This window comes from Rhamphochromis longiceps, linkage group LG13 (genome assembly GCF_057381845.1).
Source record: "Rhamphochromis longiceps isolate RC_006_pf linkage group LG13, R_longiceps_female_GT1.1, whole genome shotgun sequence".
Lineage (NCBI taxonomy): Eukaryota > Metazoa > Chordata > Actinopteri > Cichliformes > Cichlidae > Rhamphochromis > Rhamphochromis longiceps.
In genome coordinates, this window is record NC_140569.1 from 8,709,041 (window position 1) to 8,728,882 (window position 19,842).

Genomic DNA, 19,842 nt, shown 5'->3' on the forward strand with positions numbered 1-19,842 from the left:
CTCCGCACGACTTGCTGCAGCCCGGTGCGTTGTGTAAGAGACGCGACCTGTTATGGCCACCACTACTTCCGGGTTTCGGCAGTCTGGTCCAGATCCTCCGCTCCTCCTCAGCTCAACACACACATCCATTGTACACAAACGGGCAGGCGGCTCACGCATACACACGCACTCACACACATGCAGACGCATACACGCGCACAGCATCGATCGTGGCTCCTTTAAGAAAGCCTAAGCCAGAATTATCACCCCACCTCCTCTTGATCTCCTCTAGACGCTTTTGCATAAGAAAATCAAGCCGGGAGCCGAGAGTGATCAAAGAAAACGAGGGGAGAGCTGCTTCATTTTTTAACTGTGATTGTGACCATTAACATTTAGGTGGTGCCGATCCCGTGGAGACGCACGTCGGACCATCATTCATCCGGTACTTTTGACAAGCCCTCGCGTTTTGACTGACAGGCGGAGTGGCAAAAAGCCATGAGAGTCGCCAGTTTTGTTTGAGGGGCTTTTTTATTTTCATCCTGGTTTTGGAAAAGGAGCCCGGTGCTGCTGCCCCGAGGATAGCCGAGGACCTATTTGCCGCGCCTGGGCTAAACTTGCACAGAAAGCGGGAGCTGGCTTCATCGTTCCGTGGAAAAAAAGAAAAGGCAAACGGGATTTTGGCTGAAACATCTTCTCATTTATTTGGATTTTCTTTCTTTATTTCGTCTCCACCCTGGCCGCAGAGGGGATTTACCTAAAGTGAAAGGACGATCAGGGAGTGAGGAGGGTTATGGCGCAACGGGTACGTAGGGCAATCCCCCCTAAAAAGTTTCTCCAAGTCTGCTGCGCTTGAATGCTATGCTGCGCTGTAACGTGGCTTAATGACACACATACCCACACGGACACACATTCGCGGCGAAAGTTTCTGTCGTCTTTCTGACACACGGAGGGACGGTTTCATGTTTGGCGTGTTTTTGGCCCGGTATTACGCACGGTCGCTCTCGTTTGTCCCACAAACCGGCCCAGTGAGAGACACTGGGAGCGTGATCATATCTCACATTGGCTGTGTTTTTTAGATTAGTTATGACAGGCCAGTTACTGGAAGCAAAATGGGGGAGGGCATGGAGGCAAAACAAATCTCTACTTTTCTCTGTTGACTGCTCCATCAAGCTTACTTATCGAGTATTTACGATCAAAATAAAAATTCCGTCGGTTGTTCGTCAATCGACGGCACGTCGTAGAATGTGTTTAAATATGCAAAAAATAAGCCTCGAGCAAGTAAGGCACTTTTTCCCTAATAACGAGGTGATGACAAACGCTCTGATTCGCACAATCCAGGGACTTCTTTTCTTTAGAGCAGCAGCTGAATCTTCACACGGATAATAAACAGCGTAAAAGCGGGGATGTTAGGGACACTGGACACATTTAGCTGCAGAATTTGGCACTGGGGCTACACCACGCTGGGGTTTGCACCTCTTTGCCTTTAGGCTCGACATGCTCAGCCTTAAGTGATAATGCATTTTACTCTTCCACCGGCACTTGTTTGTCACGTCTAAAAGAACGTCATTAATATTTCAAGCATATTTTCTTGTATATGAAAAAGCAAACCTCAAATAAGTTGCTTAATTTGACCTTTCTCAGACCAGAAGCAACATTTCTGAGTAGTTACAAACCAAAACGTAAAGGCTGGGTGGTAAATTCACTCAAAAGCGACGCATGAAAAAAGTTTGAATATTCACCTTCGGTTAACAACATGAAAAACAGCACGCGACTTGTGTTGTTTAGTTTTGTTTGCACTAATCATAGCGTGCTTGATAAGTAAGAACATGCTGCACAGTTACGAGCCTTTAAAATGAGAAACGCCGCAATTAACAACTTTAAGACTTTTGTTGTTGTACACTGTGACAACACAGGACTCCGGGTTTATGGTGTTAAAGCCCAACAACCGCCTGGTTAATGGCGATAATAATAACCGAGCCGTGTTGCTACAGTTTTTGTACTCCCAGTAATTTCGAACATATTGAATAATTCATATGTGTTTTTCCTCCGGGCTTCAAGGGTCACTGGGAATGAGACGAGAACAAAAACTAGCTTGCACTTCAGAATTATCAGTGCAGTTTTCTTACTGGAGACAACTCAGTTTTAGACTCAAGTCTTTAAAACTTTCTCTGATTATAAAATCAAAAACACAGACGTGAATTTGTCTCTCTTTTGCTTTACATTTGTTTGTTTTTCTCCCCTCCTCAATTTTTAAGAACATTTATTTTTAAAAGGGCAGCTAAGCGTATGTGTACCTGAAAATTTTGGATTTTTTTAAAAACACGTTCTTAATTTTGTAAAATTAATTAAATTATTTCTTCAGTTTGACCGAACTTTTTCTTAGAAGAAAAAACAACAACACTACAAGTGTTACTTCGCCTGCTACTCACTTTTACACTTCGCTGTTTTTACACTAAAGTTTTAATCAGTCTAATATAGTCTTGTACGTCTATATTCACTGTTGACCCGGGTGTTTGTTGTGTGCAGTACGAAGACTTGCCCCACTACGGGATGGACGGTGTGGGCATCCCGACCACCATGTACGGAGACCCGCACGGCGCCCGGTCCATGCAGGCGGTTCACCTCAACCACGGTCCCCAGATGCACACTCACCAGTACCCGCACACCGCCCACACCAACACCATGCCTCCTAGTATGGGCTCCTCCGTTAACGACGCTCTCAAGAGAGATAAAGACGCTATATACGGGTAGGTGCACGCCTTCGTTCCGTGGGGAAACTCACTCTGTCGGGCAGGCGTGTATCCAGGCCTGGAGGGGCCAGCTGGGGTGGGCAAGTGGGTGCAAAATCAGCCTCGTACAAAAGAAAACACAGGCTCGATGCCAGGGACAGCAATCTGTCCCGGTGAAGAGTTTAAGACACACTGGAACCCAAACTGATGCAGAGGCGCTGGGGAGGAGAGAGGCTAAGCGGGCTTCTCCTGCTCTTTTATTTTTTGGCATAATTTGGAGTGTTGTACTTTTCAGTCCAGTCATGTCTGTTGCGTGTTTCTATTGGGTGAAAGATATAGCAATATCTTTTGTACTTGGAAGACTCGCCAATCTCCCGTTGTTCCAATTATTTTTTGACTTGAATATTTCTGAAACAAGCTCACCTATACGCAGAGCCTTTTCCACCCCCAAGTTTTCCCGCTTATATTCCATTTAAAGCTCTGCCGTTTATTATAAGTAAAAAAAAAAGTGCAAATAAAAATAGATTCTGCTTTTTAACATTTTGAATTAATTGTATTAATTTGCAAAGCTTCCGCAAATAAAAAAAAACTGTTCAAAGAAAATCATTTATTAATTTACGTGAGTTTATTAAAATCTAAGAAGAGCGTTTTCAGGCCAGTTGCAGTTTTACCACCTTTTGCCACAGTGGCACAACTTCAGGTAGCGCGTTCACCTCCGCATTACCAGGCTGCACATATTTATTCTAAGGACTTGAGCAATAAATAATAAATGTGTGCACATTTAACCGTCGAGTTTTTTTTCTTTCTTTTTCTTTGCCAAACAAACACACGCCTGTGATGCAAACGGAGACCTGTGCAAGAAATTGTTTGACAGACTCTAAAGCTTTTATGCTATTAGGCGCGCCTAGATTTAATCACAAAAGTCTGTCCGCTGTTTGAAGCCTTTCTCCGAGCCTCTGCATAATATAATAGCATGGGCTGCAGCAGCAGTCCCCATGGGTGAGTTGTTGAAGAGTACCATGGCTGGCTAAATCTAGCCTGGAGTAGTCTTGACCCCGGCGCTGTTCTCTCTGGTGACATTTGCTATTGTGTGTGTTCCCAGGCACCCCCTGTTCCCCTTGCTTGCACTGATTTTTGAGAAATGTGAATTAGCGACTTGCACCCCCAGAGAGCCCGGGGTGGCGGGAGGAGACGTTTGTTCATCGGAATCTTTCAATGAAGACATAGCAGTGTTTGCAAAACAGGTCAGGAAACTTTGACTCTTCTTAATCTGCATGCTCGAGCAGCGTGAGCTCTCACCTGACAGTCCGAAATGTGCAATTCTGGCTTTTGTGCTTACACTTAATTCTGCACTGAAATGAATTAAAGAGACATCTACCATTCAAATTAACGCGATTTTTACAATGTTCTAATTTCATATTGTGCACTGTCTTTGCGAAGAAGTAACTAGTGTTCCGTTTAATGCGTGTATGTGAATTTAATATTACATTATATGTTAAAAATATCAGTGTGACGTTTTCTATTCATATATTTTATAAAGAAATGTTTTGGGTTTTAGATTCGGGCAGAAAAACCTTTATTTTCATCGAATCCAGAATTGGATAATCTGGTAAGCTCTATATTTTATTATTGCACAAATGACATTTTCTGCATTTTCGTACTGCATTTTTGAATATGCCAGCTGTTGTTTGGATGTGGCGGGCTTTTCATCTGTGTCAGGCAGCCACGTGGTGCTGAAAAGTTAAAGCAGGATTGCAGCTGATATCCCTTTTTTTGGGCTGTTTGATATCATGATGGCCCCCGGTTGTATCTGCAGATGAAGGGCTGCTGTCAGACAGCTGTCACACACCTTTGAACCCTGCCTGGAAACTTATTCTATTCAGTCTTTCCACTTTGTTCAGTTTGATACTTTAAATGTAATGTTAGAGTAACGCTTCCCCTCGACTAGTTGGTGACTAATAGATCTCTGACTCTGAGGCTTATTGCAGCTTCAGTCTGTACTGTACGCCTGCTCTCCATATTGCAATAACATCCAAGTTTAATATCAGTTCCACATAAAATCCATTCACATGAATATTTTCCTCATCTACAGTTACTTGTATTGAGAAAAACGCGTCTGTTTAATATCAAGAGATGTGAACAGCTCATTTTTTATTGTTATTTTAATTTTTCAGATGATTCAAGCCATTCAAGTTTTACGATTTCATCTTCTGGAGCTGGAGAAGGTAATATTCTCTCGCCATTTCTGTCCACTGTGCCACTTCAGACCTATGGGCTGTATTTGCATAAATGTATTTTTGCTAGTCGGTTATAATTAGCGTCAAAATCAATCATGGGGCCATTTCTCTTCCGCGTTTAATCACGACGCAAGCTGTTACAACTGGAACAGATATCTCTGTGCCCAGTCTCTCCCATGTTTTAATGAAGTTTAATGCTGGCAGAAATTGCGTGCAAGGTGAAACATATAGGCGAATTTTGCGGGTTTAAAAAAAATGATTCTTTGTGGAGGGCAAAAGGCCCCAGGCAACCATCTGTGGATAGAGGCAGTAGTGGGTGTAAAACTCTGATTTGTCTTCGTTTCAGATGGACTGCGATAGCCTCTAAAGCCAACTTTAGCCTAAACGTTGACATTCTCAAACATAATCAAAACTGTTAAAAAGTTTTCGTTTTTAAACTTATCTCCGTGCATGCACTTCTTTCCCTACAGATCTTGCTTCTCTACGGAAAGCTATATATTCTGTACATATAAACTCAGTAGCCTAAATAAAGTTTGAAGTAGCATTTTTTGCGCATGCGTTTATCCTTTTTCTGTTTGTTTCTCAAGCAGTCGGATGCGTCACATTGGCAGTGATAATATAATAAGTTGATGAAATTAAACAGTTTACCTTAAATGTCAGTCAAGCGGGTCACCCTCCTCTAATGGCCACAACCCAGGGCACTGATGATGAATTTAACACGGGTGTTGAGTGCGTTGTAGCCTCAGAGCCCTCTTGTCACTGTCAATTTTCGACGATATCTCTATTTTGAGAGGAGAAAAAAAAATGAAGTTGACTATTCCATGCAGGACAGTCCACTGCCACAAAAGGCGCGGGAACCTTACCCTGAATCCAAAGTGATCTTTCAGTTTTTACAGACGAAAGAAAATTAACAATAAGTTAATATAAACCCGTAAACATAAGTTTAAAAGAAAGTTTATATATACGTCTATAACGTTTAAATACAGATTCACAAATATAATTTTTAGCTGTGTCAAAATGCACAAAAAGCCTTCGGGGCACTTTTGCGCTTCGAATCGGTGTCGTGGTTGCGCATGGCACTGTCGTGTAGTTTGGGTGAGTGTGTAACACCTCTGCCTTCTTTCTCCCTTTAGGTGCACGAGCTGTGTGATAATTTCTGTCACCGGTACATCAGCTGCTTGAAAGGCAAGATGCCCATCGACTTGGTCATAGACGACAGGGAGGGCGGTTCCAAATCAGACAGCGAGGAAATCACGAGATCGGTGGCCCTTGATCAGGTACATCTCTCCATCTGCGCGTGTGTGTGTGCGTGTGTGTGCGCACGCGCGCGTTCTCCCTGCTGGCCATTTAGCTATTCTGGGTCACTACTGTGCTGCGCTGCTATTTGCATATGATTAAAGACGGTTTCCATTCCATCCTTCGGAATGAAAAAAGAAAAGAAAAATCGGAATAATGTTGCTATTATTGGCCCATTAAGACTTGAACCCGGAACCGACCTGGGAAGATTAGCTTGAAAAAGCATCGCCATAAACTTGACCTGTTCCATGTCGATTTTAATTTAGTTCCTCTCTCCATTTCTCCCGCTCTTCTCTCTTTCTCTTTTTGAACCTAAAGCCTTATCAGCTCCTCTCTGTTTTGCAGCCCAGAAGAGAGCAGCAGCAGCATGGGCTGCACACTGTGGTTTAGATGCCTTGGTTTCTCCACTGTAGCTAGAGTTCACGGTTCATTTCGCGTCTTGTCAGTATTTTTCCTTAGACATGAGTGCACACTGCTTATCGAGACCCCTCCTCTCCCCCTCTTTTGTTTCGCTCAGAGCGCACAGATTCAGCGCCAATAAGACGGTTTATTTTCGAAAGCTATAGAAGCAGGGGGCATTAAAGGTAGATTAAGAAGTGTTTCCTTTTGTGCAGATATCAGAGATAACCACAGCCTTCATTATGTGCTTCACTGACTGTTTGCACTCCGGGGACATTGTAGTGTGCGCACAGGCATGACCCTAATGGTCCTTACACTGCCGTTAAATAATGATAACAGCAACCGATCATTATAACTATGCAAATCTGGACTTGCGGCCATTAATAGCTCACGCCCTGTATGCAGGAAAGCCGGCTGCATGCACGTTTCGCTAAGTTATACCAGAGTTTTAAGAAATTACTTCGGAGTGTGGCGGCAATAACCTATAGACAGCGCGGGGGAGGGGGAATCAAGTGTCCAAATTAAAGGGATTAGTTGGATAGTCCGACATAAAAAGTAATGAAGCGATTAGGCTAAATAATTTAAATCCGCGGACTTCCATATGGTTGAGTGGCTGGTCTCAGAAGAGAGAGACAGCCAGCGGCTTTTATGTTCTGTGCTGAATGGGAGGACTGGGAGCCGATTGGGGCCCAACTGGGAAGAGCCTCACTCTGCTGCGCATGCACTACTCCATCCCTGGCCCTTATGTCTGATTATGGAAATGAGAAAGATCACCCAGAAGATAATACTTCATTTAATCCAGGAACAGAATTAAATAACACAGACACCACTTGTGCTTTTAAGTGTCTCTTTAAACAGCCTGTTGTATTCTCTCAGGGATTCAGTTGTCAAATTTTTTATAGATAGGTCAGAACATGGAATGAAGCCTTATGGTATATAGATATTGAAATAGTGTGTTAAAACCCTTGGGATTCTAGGTATATGAAGAAAATGATGTTGTGCTTGCGGCACTGATGCAGATCTTTAATTGACTGTAAGATGAAGACGTGGCCTATTTTAATATAATGACGGTTGCCTACATATAGCCAATTCAGGCCAAAACCATACAAGCTTATGTTTACACTGAAAGAATCGTAAAAAATGACCTACAGGCACAGTTTGTATTAAAACACAGAGCAAACTTTTTTGACAGATTTGTAATACTGAGGGATGGGCTGATGTTCTGGTAGGATGGCCTAATGTGGAGACTGTCCACAAGAGCAGTCTGTGTGTAAATGAGCATATCCAAACAGGCAGAGGGTGCATGCCTCTCACCGCTGAATACTTACATTGTCAATCCAATGGCACTGCACTTCATGACTTACTTGTGGCAGAATATATTTTTTTTAAAATTTTTTATGGGCTATTTTTGTGTGGCATCTTATCTGCAGTTGTTAGGTGGTGACATCCTTAACGGATTTGCATTGTGTGTGCATTATCTCTTTCCATATGTATTTTTAATATATGCCCTCGGGCATAAAGTTGAAGTGGACTGGAAAAAAATGCTGAGAATTTGCACAAAAGAACAATGTTAACAAGATGGAGAAAGCAGGCTCATTTATTCATAAACCAATTTATTCCAGTGAGGCGACTGTAGCAGAGGAAAAAAATGTCAGAGGAAAAAACTACTTTGAATTTATTAAACTCAACAATTCAACAACGCTGACTTTCTTGCTGCATTATGTACCCTTGCGTCATAACAGTGATTTTTCTGAATATTCTTTACATGTCTTTACATTTTTTTTTCCTTTTTTTGTTTTCCTGCCTATGTGAGGAAATATGAAAGGACACCGAGCGCCTCTTTCAAAAGAAAGCAGAGCATAGCTGAGAGGTGAAAAAGTCAGAGGCTCTGCACTGGCTTGTGAATGCAGCCCAGCCAGTTTGGGCATACCCTCCTATGTTTGTGTGTGTCTTTCGGTGTGGGTGTGTGTGCGCAGGCACACGCTCTGTGCGTGTATATATATATGTGTGTATTTGTGCGTGTGCTGCTGTGTGCGCACGCGTGTGTGTGTGTTCAGACTGGCTTGATAAATGCAGCACCCCCCTCAGGTGCTATGTGAGTGGAGTGACTGGTTAGCACCAGTTGGACTTTCTTAACTCTTTCCTTGCTGGTCTCTGGAGAGCTTTCCACCACATTCACGTTGATTTCCTCCCTTTGAGCTGAATGTTTTTGCCCCATTAGATCTACTTTGAGCTAATCAGTATGCAGACATAAAAAACACAAGAAGTTAATTTCGTGCAGGCCTTTAATGTGATCGCGAATATTGCCGCGTCTGTCTCAATCTTCTTCTTGCTGTGAAAATATGGCAAGAGTTACTCTGCTGATTGTGTCCCTATTTGCCTGGCACACACATTCACCTCAGTCTAAAGAAGTGGGGAGGTATTTCTGCGCTGCTGTACGTCATTTACACATTTGCCTTTAATTGCACAGAGCGTATGGGGAGGGGTGTAGCAATTTGCTAATGAACTCTGAGGGCCCAGGCTTTCTGCTGTAGAGGACAACAGTACTAATAGTGATGAGGACTCACTACAAATCTCAAGAGCTCCTCTACTTGATTGAGCTATGCAGGCTGAAGTGGGACTGGAAATAATTGAAATTTCCTTTTAAAAATATTTACTGCCTGACTTTTTCTTTGATTATGAATGCTGAGTCTTTTCCTGAGAAGTTGAAATAATGTGAAAATAAGGTGAAATTGGCTGCAATCTGAAATAACATCTACAGTATACATTAGGGACCCGTTGCTGTTGTGCTTCTAACCTGCACAATCTTTTCTAAACAAACCCGGCTTGTTTGAGCTTTGTGTTGTGGTCACTGTGTAAGAATTTGCTCCTGATAGCGCTATCGCGGTATCTTTTTCCCAACAATTGGCACTGTTATGCCATACAAGTACGGGTTTCCAGGTCAGTGAGACCCAGCAGTGTTGGTTTAGGTAACTCTGGCGGTCAAAGAGTGACCCCTGCTCCCTCCCCACTCCTAGCTCAATGGAAACCATGACTGCCAGGGTCAGCCACTATTTTCCTAATCAGTACACCGCTATCGCTAATCTATCCGCTTCTCGTTGAAGTATGGATCGAGTTTCACCCGACTTAACAGGCGCACACACTCGCTCTGTTTTTTTCATCCCCCTCTCTCTCCTACAGTGGCACACTGCTGTTCTTAATACAAACTTTTGAATCATTGTAGTGATTGTTGGTAATAGCAGCTTTTGTAGTTGAATAGAAGAGAGGTTTGACCCCCACTCACCCCTTCTCTCCTCTACTCCCCCTTTGCCTAAACTCCCCCTTTTCTTCCATTCGGTAGTGAATGCAGGGCGGCTGTTGGGGATTCAACAAGTGATACAAAGAGGTGACCACGTGACTTGTGTGTTTCTTAGCCTCTTTATAATTGTGGTGGAATAGCAAGTAGGGGTGATTATGATTGAGCAACTCAAGACTGAAGTAACTTCAAAGAACTAGAATGTCAGGAGCCTCTCTCATGCCTTCATAATTTTTTTCACACATCTAAAGTGCATATGTTTTTTTTTTTTGGTGTTATGGCCTTTTTTTTTTAAAGTTGATTTATGAGTTGTTTTTAAAACTAGTGCTTAGTGCGGCCTCACTGTGTCACAGACACACTATGATAGTCAGAATTTCCCAGTTACAAATAAAGTTTTTGGTTTGTGTCTGCTGTTACTTATGATGGGCGGCCATGTCTGTCCCTGAGGCCTGCTGTGGTTTCTTTGGCTAAGTAAACAATAACCTGGCTTAACACATGTGTACTTAGCTAATGGAAAGTTCCTCTCCCCCTTAACCCCCTGCAAGCCTCTGACAATGGCCACCATCACAAACAACCCGTCTCCAAGGAATCCACCGAGAACATCCCAGCGCAGTGGCTCCAAGTCAGGCTAGGCTAACGAAGAAACCACAGCAAAACGTGTCGTTAACTAATAATGCCCACCTTTCCATTGCTTTGTTTGGGGTTCGATGGCGTGGAGAGGGGAAAGCACTTGAGCTAATGTTTTTGTTTGGATTTCAGCTCATAGAGGGTAACCAAGGAGTCTATAGTAAGAGCTGCAGTAGAAGAGGCCACAGAGGAAGGGAAATCAGTTTGTCAGTTTCCACGAGTGTCATCTAAATGGACTTTGAAAGCTCTGGTAATTATCTTAAACATGTAATTATCTTTGGTTGTCTCTATGAGGTTAACCCACCGGTTTTAAAAAGCCGTTTGAAGAGTACCTGACGGCTATTGAGTGTAGCATACTTTACTTACTCAAGAGACCAAATCCAGTTTTCTCCCTCACCCCCTTTAGCAATTATAAGGTTATTTCTTCTTTCTTTGTCTATTGTGAAGAGTTAGGGAGGAAGGGGGAGTGTTGAACAGAATGGGAGGGAGTGAGGGGTCTTTTCTCTCTACACCCCCCCCCCCCCCTTTTTTTTTTTCCACACGCATACCATTATCAGCCCCTCTTTTCATTTTGGAAGCAGTAATATTGCAACAAGGGGAGGAGAGGGGTGGAGAGAGCACAGAAAACCGAAGTAGTCGGGCAAGCACTTGCCTGGCAGGTTATCAGAGAGGCAGGTCCTGCTTTATCTAGTTACAGTGAAGAGCAAAGTAAACAAGAGTTTACAATAGCTGGCCTTTCAGCCCCTTTCACTTACAGCTTTCCCACCAGCATTCAGCTGAGTGGCAGAATGTGTCTGGAGTTATTGCATGCCATCTTGCTGCTGCAACACATGGCATTCTCGCCGGTTTCAACTTGAGAAAGCAGTGCTGTTGCAAAGGTCAAAAATGGTGTTAAAGAAAACTACCACAGAGAGTAGATGCACCAAAGAATTCTGGGGGATGGAGTAGCTCAACTGTCATCTTTGATTCAGATGTACCACCAGTGAAGAGTGTATGTGTGGGGGGTTATTTGGATATTTATGTCTGTGCCTGTAAGTATGCACATATGATTATTTCCGCACGCTCACTGGCACAGAGTGAAAAGTAAATATCCATATCATCACAAAAGATATTTCAGAGTGAAGAAAGGGAGAAGCGTAGGTGGGGGGGCAAAGCAGAACAACCTTAACCGTTTTCTTTATTATTGCAAATGAATTGGCAAGGCAACATTTCTTGCATGAGTGCTTGTATGATATGGGGCCTGGCACAGCCAGAAAGGGAAGCCCCTCTTGCATCTAAGACACGGCACAATGAGAATGCATTGGATTGGAATGCCTCACCGATCATAGTGGAATCAGAATTTCCAGCAAGGAAAATCTTTTCATGGCGAATTAGGGTGGTGTAGGGAAGAAAAATGGTAATAAAAAAAAAGGTATGCATGGCTCAAAAACAGGGTTCCCACAGCTTGGCGGCACCGATTTAAGAACTTTACCTAAAGATAGGCAGAATAGAATGTGGAAAATTGAATTTACTAAACAATTAAGCATTGAATTAATGTGCATCCTGCACAGGAGACGGTGGGTAAAGGGAAGAGTTAAAGAGAGGGGAACGGAGAGGTAGTGAGAGACTATGGCGGCTCATTAAGGGACAGAATAAATCAAGCGTGCTGCTATGTGTGCAGAAGGACAAGTTTCTCCTTCTTTCCACTACCTCAAGCTTTCTATTTATGCATCTATTCATCTTGAAAATTTACATACCCCATATTTTGAAGGTGAAGATCTTTATTGTGTGCCGTAGTCTTGTTGGCACAGGGTGTGTATTGTTTTGTTTCCCTGTGTCTTGCGGTCAAGGTGTGTGCTTTTGTTAAATAGAGGCTGTGGGTATGGCAGCGATGTGATGTGTTTGTATAAGGTAAATGAAAAGCGTGTTTGTGAGTGTGTGTGTGTGTGTGTGTGTGCACACAAACCAAGTGATCAAAAAAAATTTACTTGTGACTGGGTGTGTGTGCAAATGCACTGCATGACCTGTGCGCACTGCTACGAGTGTTTGTTGGTTGTGTGTTTTCAGCCGTGTGTGCAATAATTGTGTGTTAGATCAGTGCTAAGCCCTTTCCATCCAAGCGCGGCCTGCGATTATAAATAAACTCCTCATCCCCGCGGAGATGCCACCAGGTCCTGTCTCAGCCCCGCCCCGTTTCCCGTGGGGCCTCAGTGGCCACCTCCCAGCAGGCAAAGCGCTCTTTTGTTCAATTACAGCTAATGCAGTAGTTTGCCATTTCCGCCTCCACTTTCTAATTATATTTTCAAATGGAATTTGTTATAGAATTAACAAAAAAAGAACATGGGGGGGGGAAATATCCTTTTTGCAAGCTGAGGCTCTTGGGTTTTTAATACTTGCTGTTCGACATCCCTGGGGTACTGTACTATTCTTTTTCATTGCGCTCTGAATAAACAAGTTCTGCTCATATTTTAAATGCTTCACTTTTGAAAAAAAATGGCAAAAGCCGGAGTTAAGTTTTTTCTCGCTGAGCATGTGGTCTGGATTACCTCACTTCTGATGTTCTCTGGAGTTAACTTGGTCATGCACGGGTGTTTCATTTTTCAATGTTCTACGGTCGGCAAAAAAGAATTTGTAAGAGGTGGAGAAGGGATCTTTTTGGTATCTTATCCCTGTTAAAATCAGCGTTTATCTAACCAGTCGCCATCCTAGTCATGCCTTTGTGCAGTGACTCCCCTCTTTATTGCAAAGCCTCAAAGCCTAATTTGGAAAACAACAATTATATTGTCCATGTAAGCACTGGAATATAATTTCATAGCCCAGGAACATCAAAAGAGCTCTAACAGACCCCAAATGTGTTGAATTTGCTGACTTTTCTTTTCTTTTCTGTTATTCTATTCCTTCTATATTTTGTTTAAAACAAACCTGAGTCATGAATTAGTGTCTGCCTTTTTATAATGCTAAACTCAACTTGAAACCCTCTTGCTGCGGCAGAGCCAATTGTAGTGTCCCAATTGAAACCAGTTGTTCCCCAGTGTGCTCCTCTCGTCTCCTTCCTTGCTTCCTCCGTGTGGGTTTCTATCAGTCATTTCGTCGCAAAGCCCTAAAAGCGTGATGCAAACACCACATTGCCCCTTGATATCTCCTTCATTTGATTTCACCGAGCAAAGATAGGCTCATGCAGGCGGTAGAGGAGGCTCGATAAGTGTTTGTCTGCGTGTGTTTTGTTTGTTGCGTTGTTTTTTTGTGATAGCAAACTGTGTGTGATAACACATTAGATTCCATTTCCTTCTATTCTGAAGTCTCTTTCTCTCCTGTCCTCAGCGCTAATGTTGCTTTTCAGAGGCACTCAGAGATAAGAAGTAACATCTGGTTTAGTTTCAATAGTATGCAGCAGCTTTGTATGGGGCAGGGTGAGATTTCTGTGTTTTCTTTGCAGGCTGTATGCAGAGTGTATGTCTGTTTGTAAGCATCGGACCTGTATATATGGGAGAAAACTTGACTCCTCTATTTTTTGTCTGCCTGCATCTGTGGACAATATTGTGTGTGTGTGTGTGTGTGTGTGTGTGTGTGTGTGTGTGTGTGTGTGTGTGTGTGTGTGTGTGTGTGTGTGTGTGTGTGTGTGTGACTTCGGTTTTTACTTCTTTCTGGGCCATTAGCTCTCTACCATCCAGTGTGCAGCTGACACTCATCTGGCCTAAGACACACGCACAAATAACTATATATAAATAAAACCCTGTCTCCTGAGTCTCTCTGTCTAGTCAGCTGCTTGTGTTTTGATGACACAAACTAGTAAGAGTAAAATGAATCTTAGTCTGCTGTCAGTCAAGTTTATCTATTTAAAAAAAAAAACTTATAGAAAAAGGAATGCGTTTTTATACTTTTGCGTTGCTTAGACTTTTTCATTTCTTTAAAATCAGCCTTAGTTTGGTTTGTCATGCAATACTTTTGTTTCTATTTTTTTTTTTTTGCTCAACTGTGGGAAACTTTAGCTTATTTGATTATGTCCCAGTCTTGGCTCTGCTGCCTCAGATGAAGTTTAATTCAACATTAGTGGGACTGGTCATCCATTTTCCCCCCCTTTCCCTTTTGGACAAAAGGGAGGAATTATACTTATGTAGCAATACTTTGAGTTATTTACCTCGCGCTCTCTCTCTCCCTCTTTCTCCACTCTGCTCGGATGACATCACTCCCTGGCGCTTGCTGAAGCCTATCTTAAGTTGTAGCTGTTTTGTATTTTCATCTGCTAGTGGTTTGAGCCAAATGGAGGCAGCCGCAGATTGCATGCCTCAGAAAGCTGGGAACTAATACAACATGTTCACTTTCTATTTGTCTGAGCTTTTCTCTTTATCAAGCCCCAATAATCCTTATTCCATAAGACTGTTGCAGGGCCTCACACACACTGGATGACTGGGCTGAGAGTTGGCAGAGATTGATTTCATTTGAGTTTGACTGGCTCTCTTGAATGTAATGGACATTACATCTAGACCAGAGCTTTCAAAAGATGATAATGAAATTTTAAATCAGTGAAAGTTGAGTATTCGATTAGCTGATTAACCTTTCGATTTTGTCTCTCCTTTTCTCAGACGTCCTGGAACAGAGATCACGATGACACGGCGTCCACGCGCTCTGGAGGCACGCCGGGACCATCCAGCGGGGGACACACATCGCACAGTGGTGACAACAGCAGCGAACAAGGTAAGAGATCATGTGACAGAGGACAGGGGCACCGTTTATGTGTTGACCAAGATGCAGAGTATATTATACGACATCCGTCAGAGAAAACTTTATTATGTGTGAGGACGAAGTGAGAGAGGCTGATTCAGAGTATTTGGAAAGGGGATTGGTTTTTGCAACAGAACTCACAGAGGGGTCAGAGGTCACGGTCAAGTATGTGAAAGCTCCTCTGGGATCTAGTAGGGATTTTTATTTTGCATAGGAACACATAAACAGTGTAGACATATTTTGGTAGATAGTCTTTACCTGAGTGCAGCAACTTTTTTGTTTTTGCTTTACGCTCCTCTCTTTGGGAATTCATGCACTTGAAAGTGTTTAGAGAGTGTAAAATCCCCCACATTAATAACTTGTTAAAATAACTTATGCTGTGAAGCTTGAGACCTTTATTAGAGGTTACTTATATTTACAACAGTCTTTGGATTCATGCCGCTTCTATTCTGAACTAATCTGGAAGAATATTGCATGTAAAACATCATAATTTAATCCTATTTTTTTTATTGTTATTGTGCATACACTTCCAATACATACTCTCCCTTCCACTGGACAAATCTGCCAGAGTTGGATATCTACATGCAATCAGAAAATATGTGTGTGCCTCTGAGTGTGTTAAAGAGGCTGTGAGAGAGAGGCAGCAGTGGGAAAATGGTGGCGGTGGGAAGGCGCTGCAAACAAACTGTAGTCAAAAAAGCAACTTCATATATTATTGAAGGCGATGTCAAGGCGAGCAGTTTGCAGGGTTGCCAGTGCCAGGAGGCAGAGCCTGGGTGGGAGCAGAGAGCGCCGCCATGCCTTCCACTCCAACGAGCAGCCATTTATATAGTCAACACACACACACACACACACACACACACACACACACACACACACACACACACATACTCTGTCTCTCTTTGTCTCAGTCTGTCTCACACTTGGTCTTGTTGTCTCTCCTTTTTTTATTTTTTTTTAATTCGGGCACATTTTCTGTCTTGTATATGTATGCGCTTGACTCTCCCTCTTCAGTAATGCTCAGGACTGAGAGGTCAGACACGAGTTGAGACAAAATTGAAATAATATGGAGGAGGAGACCAAATTGATACAATAAGAGTGAAATTACAGTAAAACGGGGGAAGACGAAGAGATATTGTGGAAATGTGTGTGCACTCCTCTGCCTGTGATGAGTAATGGTCTGGGGCAACCAGGCAAGATCTGATTGGTCGCTCTAATGAGTGTGCTCTGTGCAGAGTTTGGGCTCCTGCTTCTGTGACCTTTGCCCTCTATTGACCAAACTGACACTTCATTTTTCACATCTTTCCAATTATAGACCCGCTCCTTATGTCTGCCCACCTTCTCTGACTCTCTCGCATCACCCTCTATCCCTTCATATCTGTTTCCCCAACTCCTTTTCCAGGCTGTTGCAGATTTTTGTTTGTTATTAAAGTAATTACAGAGTATAATGCAGGGTGTGTTGTGTGTGTGAGAATGTGTATGTGCTTCAGCAAAATGAATGATGTGCTTTGATTCGTCCAAGTGTTGCACAATGGCAGCTAAACATCATGCATGTATATGTGTATGAGGCCGTCAAACATGATTGCTAGCATTTTATTTATTCTATTTAACCAGGAGGTGCAATAAGACACATCAAACTGTATAAAACTCCATCAAGGTTTGGTGGAGAGGCTCTTGGAAAAAGTGGAGGCTGTTACAGCATGTGATTCTAGTTTTAGCCCATTGGCATTTCAAGAATGGAAACTTCTTTCCTCAGAAAAAACCTCCAGAGGTTGATGGTGCAAAGTGCTATTATGATATATAGTTTTTAAAGCAGAGTGATGTCACACATCCATGTGAATAAATACATATAAAATTGCAGAATAGCTAAGTATGACTGTGCCAGCCTTTTTAATGTGTTTAGTTGTTGTTGTTTTTTTCCTTGTTACAACTTGTCAGTCTTGTTTTTGCTTGTTTGAAGTGAAAGCACTCCTATATGTCCTTTCAGGAATACTTATAATCAATTGTTTGAGATTCGAGGCACAATCAAGTTCTACTGTTTAGTTGGAGAACTCGTAGGGACGATAACATGTCTGCATTCATTTGGACATGTTGTGCATTTTTACTTAATGTGTATTTTTTATCCAGGTAACGTTTAACCAGCTCTAATAATGTCTTTTCAAAGCTGACAACTCTCCTGCTATGTGCCCGTATATGTAAGTCCACATGTATGTAGCACACACACAGTGGTGAGCATTAGAATGCAGTGACAACAGTAAATACTGGAGGACATCTTGGACCAGTTTCAGGTTTATATGGGTTAAGAGCTATCAGTGCCACGTCATATTGGCTCTGGCAAATTCTGTGTCAGTCACTTGGTAATCCCAGTAAGCTGGTTATTTATCTGTTTGGCACTTTACTCACTCTCTCTCCCCAACAGCTTCACCCCCCCTCTCTCTTTCATCTCAACATCCTCCCTCTCTTCTCCAGTTTTCCCTTGTCTCCCACCTACTCTCCTGTCTCTCTTTCATTTTACTGTCAGTCGGTTTCTCTCTCCCTCCTTGTGTATCCTTATGTTTTTCTCTCTCTCCTCCCTCTTTTTTTCTTCCTTGCCTCCCACTCGCTCTAAAACACCACCTTTGTTTATCCTTCTTCTTTCCCGTTCTCTCACCTCTCTTTGTTCCTTTGGCGCTCTAATTCTTCCCCATCATTCCCTCTTACATTTTTCACAGCTCTGTTTTCCCTCTGTGTTGTACATTTTGCAATGCTTTTTGCTTATCTTTTCTTCTGTTGCTATTTCTTTCTCCGTGAATAATACAATTTTTCAGATTTTTACACTCATTTATTCAATCTGCCCCATTTCTCAATTTTCACTTTATTTCCACTTCCTTTTGCACCTTTCTTTAACCTTTTTTCTTCCTTTTCTCTTTGATCACTTCTTTGTTTCTCTGTTATTTCTGATCCCTTTCCTTTACCTTTTCCTCCTTTCTACCTTTTACAGATTGCTTTCTCACTGACCTTTCTCTCTCATGTCTCTTTCTTCCCCACTGCCTGTAGAGCTGCACAGCTAATGGCCATCTTTCTCTTCTTTGCTCATTCCCTCCATTTTCATTTCATCTATCCTTCAACTCACCTCCTTTACTCCATTTCTTTCAAGTACATCAGTCCATGTCCTCACACTTTCTATACCTCCTTTAGCACTCAATCTTTGTATAATTCCTTGTATCTGGTCTTCTTATCGTCTACCCCACGTTCATCTCTTCTTAATCCTCCTCCTATAGTGGAGCAAAAGAGCGATGCTGTCTGTTTGAGAGCCTTTAACTAGTGAACTCTCCTCTCTCTCTTTTTTTCTGAGGCTATTCCTGTGACAAACACATGCTTCACTCTTTCCTCTTTTCTTAAGGGTTCACTGGCCACTGGTATAAAAATTTCTCTCTATCCGGAAGTGTACTCGTTCCCAGATTCAACAGTGTAAGACTCATGAGAAGGGATTTGCATTATATAAAGTTGGTGTTCACCATGTGAATCTTGTTGAATTCATTTGTGGGAAAAATATTTTTCACAAAGCAAATTAAATGATAATTATATAATGTACTTTTAATAATAAGCTAGTTAATAATAACTCTTAAACCAGCAGATGTTTTGCAGTGCTCTCAGTGCCACAGTGACAATGTGAAAAAAAACAACCCTTTTTTATTTTTGCGTGTGGTGACAATGCTCACATGCTGCGTTCTTAGTTATGGTGTTTGTGCTTTGACCACAATGCCGATGGTATTTTTTAGCACTAAATTCCATTGGCAGTTTAAAAAAAAAAATGGAGGGAGGATCACATTTGCTTCACATATGTCATTAAAATCAGTCCTGGGTGTCTCCTTTCTCCCTAAAGAGCAGACAAAGAAGAAAGCCTCTTATTTTTCTCCTCCCTTTCTCTGGGATGTCTTTGTAAACATCCAGCAAGCATCGACAAGTAGAGTCGGAGAGCGACCCTGTAGTTAATTAGTCCCGCTCTATTAGCCCAGCTGTTTGCTCGCTAGTTCCTACCAACAGGCTCCTTTGTTTAATACCCAGAAGCCCTCTGGAGAAGCTTTTCTGCAGCCTTGGATCTTGCTTTTCTGTGAAAAGTATAATGCTCGAAGGGCAGAGGAAAACCTAGCAGATCATATATGCCTGCGATGGAGGGGTGTCCCTCATGGACATGAGCGGGCCTTCTCATTTTCTCCCAGTATAAAATACTCCTCTTTGCCTGTGTGAATTTGTGAGGACACCCCTTGGCTTCTCTGAGGGTCTGGCGTGCAAAGGAAACAGAATAACATTCAGGCACTGAATTGGGCAGCTGCAGCGATGTGGTATGTGAGTTCAGCAGAGGAGCGGAGCAAAGTGTTTGCTCTGTTTTTGAAAGCTACAGGGTTTCCTTCTCTGCTTGTCAGAAACATCCAGGGAGTGAGGCGATGACTGGTGATATTAGATATGTATCACCAATTACCCAGACCGTTTGTAAAGAGTACAGTGTGCCGCGCCAAGACAAATAGCTCCCTGTAAGGCTATGTGTTGGTGTCTGCATGCATTTTATGTGTCTGAGTAGTAGTCTGAGATTTAGGGA

The 19,842-nt window shown here is 42.5% G+C and overlaps 1 protein-coding gene across 2 annotated transcripts in view; it reads left to right on the forward strand.

Moving 5' to 3' along the window:
- Positions 1-89: 89 nt before the first annotated feature.
- Positions 90-19,842, forward strand: part of meis1b (Meis homeobox 1 b) — a 77,295-nt gene continuing 57,542 nt past the window's right edge. The window contains exons 1-7 of one of the 2 annotated variants that reach the window (XM_085427386.1): positions 90-781; positions 2,506-2,726; positions 3,811-3,952; positions 4,267-4,317; positions 4,883-4,933; positions 6,079-6,222; positions 15,125-15,236. In XM_085427386.1, the coding sequence (XP_085283512.1) occupies positions 770-781; positions 2,506-2,726; positions 3,811-3,952; positions 4,267-4,317; positions 4,883-4,933; positions 6,079-6,222; positions 15,125-15,236 (733 nt within the window). In that variant the 5' untranslated portion in view covers positions 90-769. The remainder of the gene's footprint in view (positions 782-2,505; positions 2,727-3,810; positions 3,953-4,266; positions 4,318-4,882; positions 4,934-6,078; positions 6,223-15,124; positions 15,237-19,842) is intronic. The other variant, XM_085427385.1, reaches the window with a different exon arrangement.